This window comes from Coffea arabica, chromosome 7e (genome assembly GCF_036785885.1).
Source record: "Coffea arabica cultivar ET-39 chromosome 7e, Coffea Arabica ET-39 HiFi, whole genome shotgun sequence".
Classification (NCBI taxonomy): domain Eukaryota; kingdom Viridiplantae; phylum Streptophyta; class Magnoliopsida; order Gentianales; family Rubiaceae; genus Coffea; species Coffea arabica.
This window is the reverse complement of record NC_092323.1, coordinates 18817785-18823100: the sequence shown is the minus strand read 5'-3', so window position 1 is coordinate 18823100 and position 5316 is coordinate 18817785. Positions and strand designations below refer to the sequence as shown.

At 36.3% G+C, this 5316-nt stretch overlaps 1 protein-coding gene across 1 annotated transcript; it reads right to left on the bottom strand.

Annotated features, from left to right (window-relative positions):
- Positions 1-2320: 2320 nt before the first annotated feature.
- On the bottom strand, positions 2321-4558 carry LOC113701002 (KIN17-like protein). The gene is made up of 2 exons (XM_027221440.2): positions 3201-4558; positions 2321-3043 (listed from the first exon to the last, which is right to left on the bottom strand). Exon 1 carries the CDS (start codon positions 4416-4418, stop codon positions 3243-3245), a length of 1176 nt encoding a protein of 391 aa, XP_027077241.1. The 5' UTR covers positions 4419-4558; the 3' UTR covers positions 2321-3043; positions 3201-3242.
- Positions 4559-5316: the final 758 nt, after the last annotated feature.

The following is a 5316-nucleotide window of genomic DNA, read 5'->3' as shown; positions in this document are numbered from 1 at the left end:
TGTTTCGTGGCTTTTGGTTGCCAAGCTTACTTCTTATCGTATAATGGCTATAAAGGTTCACAACATACGTTATGGGCAGCTCAAAAGTTGCCACAATTAACATATCCTAACTAATAAATAGTATGTTTGGATAAGATATTATTTAAAATAATTATTATAGCATTTTTAAAAAATAAAAAGGTGATTAGAAAACGTGTTTATAATGTAAGTAAAATAATATTTGAAGGAAAAATTTGTATTCAAACAGACCAAGTATAACCAAGCACACGTCTATACTTGTTATACAAGGGACTTGTGTTGAAGAACACCATGCCTCAAGTCTTGCTACTTTTAATATTAGTTAGAACAATGGATGTGCATCATTAAGAAAAGCAACCAAAGAAAAATATTTTTTTTTTGGATCATTATTTTATACACAAATTATCAGTTATGAAGAATGATCAGATTGACAATCTCTCAACCTAATCACACTTGCCAACATTAATCTACCTCATCTAACCAAAGAATTATAGTTCTATCAAACTTTTATATCTTTGAGAGAATATTGGATTAAATTTTTGGAAGTAACAAAAATTAATTGTTCTTGCATTGGATGACCACAAAAGAGCCTTAGCACAGTTAGAAAATAGAAAAGTAAAGAGCCCGTTTAAATTGTAAGTTTTTGGAATTTTTATAAAAAAAAAAAAAATAAACTATAACGATGTGATATATGTGAAATAAAAAAAAAATTCTGCGTCAAAATTCGCAATCCAAACAAGTACGTACCCTTGCGACAAAGGCAGCTTTCTCCAAGAAGTTCCTCACGGCAATTGGTAGATGCTGTCTGCTAAAGATTTAGATCCGATTAAACAGGTAATACAACTGAAATGGTTGGTGGCCTAACTACTACTAAGCAAAGCACAAGGAAATTGTGGCCAAGATCCGTTATTTTATTTGTCTTCCACGCATCGCGTGATGGTTCGATAATTTAGTGATGCGGAGCACTTTACGAACTTTTATTATTCGTGTAGTTTTGTACTTGCATCTAGGGGTGGGCACGGGTCGGGTACCCGCCCCTAACATGATTTGGCTGACCCGACCCTAATATATCGAATCAGCCATTTTGCGACCCTAACCCGCTCCTAATATTTTCGGGTACCCGAATAGCGGGTACCCGAAAAAAAGGGGCGGGTACCCTATGACCCGCCCCTAAAAAAAACTATTTTTCAATAAAAAAAATTTATTTTCTACTTAATATCAACATGTTTTTCAATAAAAAAAACATGTTTTTCCAATTAATATTGGTAGAGATATTGTAAATAAAGTCCATACATCACCATTCTCACACATTTCATCCAATAATCAAATCGATCTCATAAATTTAGTACATATTAGAATATCTAATAGACAAAACGAAGTTTCATAATAATTTTGAGTACATCACCATTTTCACACATTTCATACTTCTACAACACAACAAACACAAGAATAATAAGTATTTGGTAACTTCCCCAAGGATAATATGGTACAAGATCGCATCTCAAATAAGTCAATTGTGAAATCAAATTCGGAAAAGAATTGAATAGAACTAATTATTTTTGAAAAAAATATAACCAAAATAATGTTAAAAATCTTCCCCAACTTCTTTACATCTTTGGAATAGACCTTATGGTATTAAGGTGATGAAAAAGAAAAATAAATTTCTTACACTAAATAAAAGAGACAAATTAAAGAGATATAATTGCAAATGAATGACACAAATATTTTAATTATCTAGCTAACAGAAAATTGAAACTCCAAACAAAAATCTTTGATTGAATTGATGCAAGATTTGCAGGAAAGATCGATGGAGGTAGAATAAAAATAAAAAAGATGAAAGGGATGAACAATTTTTATAACAGAGTTTTTTTTTTCATTTTGTTCATGTTTCACCAAGAATATTCGCTTTCTTCAAAAAAAATGAGAAGAGTAGATCATATAGGATTAGAATATGAGGCTGCGAGCCACTTCACTTGCACTTAGAATTAAAAATTACAAAATTATAAAATGATCCCTACTTTTTTAATATTTATAAAATATACCCTGCGGGTCGGGTACCCGCGGGTTTTTATTTTTCTGATCCGTATCCGTACCCGATTTTTCGGGTACCCGACCCTCATCTGCCCCGCTAAGAAAAATCGGATCAGGTATCCTATTTTTCGGATCGGATCGGATCGGGTTCATCGGGTTTTCGGATCGACGGGTTTTTTTGCCCACCCCTACTTGCATCACAGAATTTATGGGTTTCAAAATTTGATCCTCTATAGCTTTTTGTCCAGCTAAAATTATAAGGAAAGTAGGGTTTCACAATTTAAATAAATTAAAAAAGATATTGCAAGAATTTCAACCAATGAGTAAATGTTACTACAACTTTAAGGAAAGAACAGCAGCCAGGGCCCAGGGGTCTCAAACCAACTTCAAAATATCCCTTTGGTACACCACGTCTGTCTTTCACTGCCTGTCATTTTGGAATACAGAACTTATGCAGCAACCTAAGGAGTTTTCATTCTAAATCTGGCTTGTTCTGTGAAAATAGTACCTGACAATAACTTCCCAGTTATCCAACCGAGCAACTCTCATGCCACTGTAATTGTGTCAAAAACCTCAACACAACGTACTTTGCAATTCTCTGAATTGTCTAGATTACACACCTGCCTGGTAATACCCCAGTCAAGGCACAGCCCATGTCTCCTCCCTTCTAGGAGGTATTGTGAGAGGACTGCAATTTTCTGTCTAGAATGCTCGATGAGACAACAAGATGCTGACTAAATTTGTCGTTTTTTTTTTATGCTGACAAGAAGATGAATGAAAGAATTTCATTGCTGCCTTGTTGTTGAGCCAAGCAACCCTCAACTTTACTAAAAAGTAATTTACTAGCTGAAAAAGAATGTCCTATAAAACTCAGGCAACCTAATGAAGAATGCAAAAGAGTTTTACTGAAGTGATCTTAAGGAACCAGACCTTAACAATTCCAGGCCCCTCATTCATACAAGTAGCACAAGTAGCGTGAAAGGTGGTGCATAACCTGCAGAGACCGGAATGCTTAACACAATCAGAAAAACAGAGAATGGCATGAAACAGAGCAGACTGCTTAATATAATCACAAGAAAAAAGATTGCAATCATTCATAAAAGATGCAGTCTATCATGGTACTGAACAACTCTGGAAAGCAGAACAATTACCACTTGATCACAATACAGTTAGTACATTCTTGTCAACATTTTTCATTGAGCCAATTTGCAGATATCTTCATACTCAACCGCCTTAATCACCCTACCATCATAAATCCCCTTCTCAATCTGCACCTTAGCACAGAACTTATCTGTATCAACAGCAAGAAGCCTAGCATTTGACCCACGATAAGCCCCATTAACTATTCTCACAGGTACCCCAATTTGTGGAATCACAGTCTCAAGCTCTTCTTGATCAATTCTCAAGACATGCTTACTCTCTAGCATCTCAATTTCCCCAACATACTTATCAATCACTTTCCGCACCATGCCCTTCTGCTTATAGTACCCCTTTCCTGCCAGCGCCCTGCTCATTACCTTCACAATAATCCCCTCACACAACCAATAATCCTTCCTATTACTCCTCTCCTTCGCCTTCTCTTCTTCCCTCATCAACTCATCCAACACTGAGCTCCCCATCTTTCCACTGCCCTTATTCCCCTTGTCGCTTTTAGTCTCATGCTCCACATCATCAAAAACAACCATAGAACTCTCCTCCTTCAAATTACTTTTCGACGATGATCCCAAACTTAACTTAATTTTCTCCTCCGATTTCTCAAACAACCTTTTCTCCTGAACTTCCTGTTCATTCCCATTCCCGCTCTCATTCCCAGCTGACATCAGCTGCTCGGCACGCTCAATCTGCTTCTTAATCTCCCTCTCCTGCTTCTCCTCCTCTGCTAAATCAGCCCTAATCCTCTTATTCTTCATCTTCTCCTTAAACAGGGTCTCCGAATCACGATCAATATAAGTAATAAACCACCCTTTCGGAGTTTCCTCAACTTTACACTTGCCAGTCCTCCCCAAATACTTGACAAACTCCGTCAAAGTTGCCCACTGAGTTGAATTCATATGAATATGGTGGCGATCGGCGATGTACTCGTTATATACCACGGTGGCGGCGATGCGACTAAAGCGGTGACTACGCTTCATATGTTCGAGAAATGCTTGTTCGAACTCTTCGGAATAGCCGTCGACGATTCGATTAGGGTTTTGGCCAAAAACCTGCATCTGCCGCTGGTGTGATTCGCTCATGCAGTGGCACTTGAAGCCGTTCTCGTCTCGACATTGCTTTTGGCACATCTGACAATACCATCGGAGTTTTTGTAAGCCTTTTGCTTTGATTCTATTCGCTATTGCCTTTGGCGTCAGGAACTCGTTCTTTCCCATGGCAGCGGATCAAGAATTGATTTCAGTAGGATTGTTTCGACCACCCTAGTCTGTAGACGGCCAGCCGGCTGGTGGCGAGGCAAGATAATAAAGGCGGTTAGGGTTAAGCAAATGATGAGATTTCATTTCTACAGCTATCTTTCGTTACTAGAAATTTTCTGGCTGTGCCCATGCCCAATTTGTTGTGGAAAAAATATTGAAAAATTCCCTGTAACTCTCATTTTTAAAAGGGATAATTTCACAAACCTCCCCTGAGGTTTCTGACACTTGCACTGAGACTCTTCCAGGTTTTAAAAATTTCACCTAACTCCCTTGCTTTTCAAATTTGGTAACAACTCAGTCCAATTATAATTAAAATATTACTATCATGATAGAGATGACATTTATATTCCATGAATACCCTCTTCCTCCCTATATTAGTATAAGATTGTTTGTTAATAAAAACCTACTAGTTTTCCTTTCGTAATAATATTAGTGTAACACTTTTTGAATTTCACTTATAAACATTTATGTATTTGATATAAATTAAATGATTCAAAGTAAAATACTCATAAATAGCTAGTATTTTATTCATATAATGGAAGAAACTCGTAAAGAACTGGTATGTTATGGACAATTTTTTTTCTACTTTCAAATACTTCATTTATATTAAATACAAAACATACTAGTTTTCCTTTCGTAAAAAATATTTGTGTAACGGCTTTTGAATTTTATTTGCAAATATTTATGTATTTAACATAAATTAAATGATTCAGAATAAAATACCCATAAAAATCTCGTACTTGGTTCATATAATAGACAAAGGCCATAAAGAGTTGGTACTTTATGGGATATTTCGTTTTGCTCATAAATAGCTATTACCTCTCTCACCCCCAATCGACCCTCAGACATAACCCCT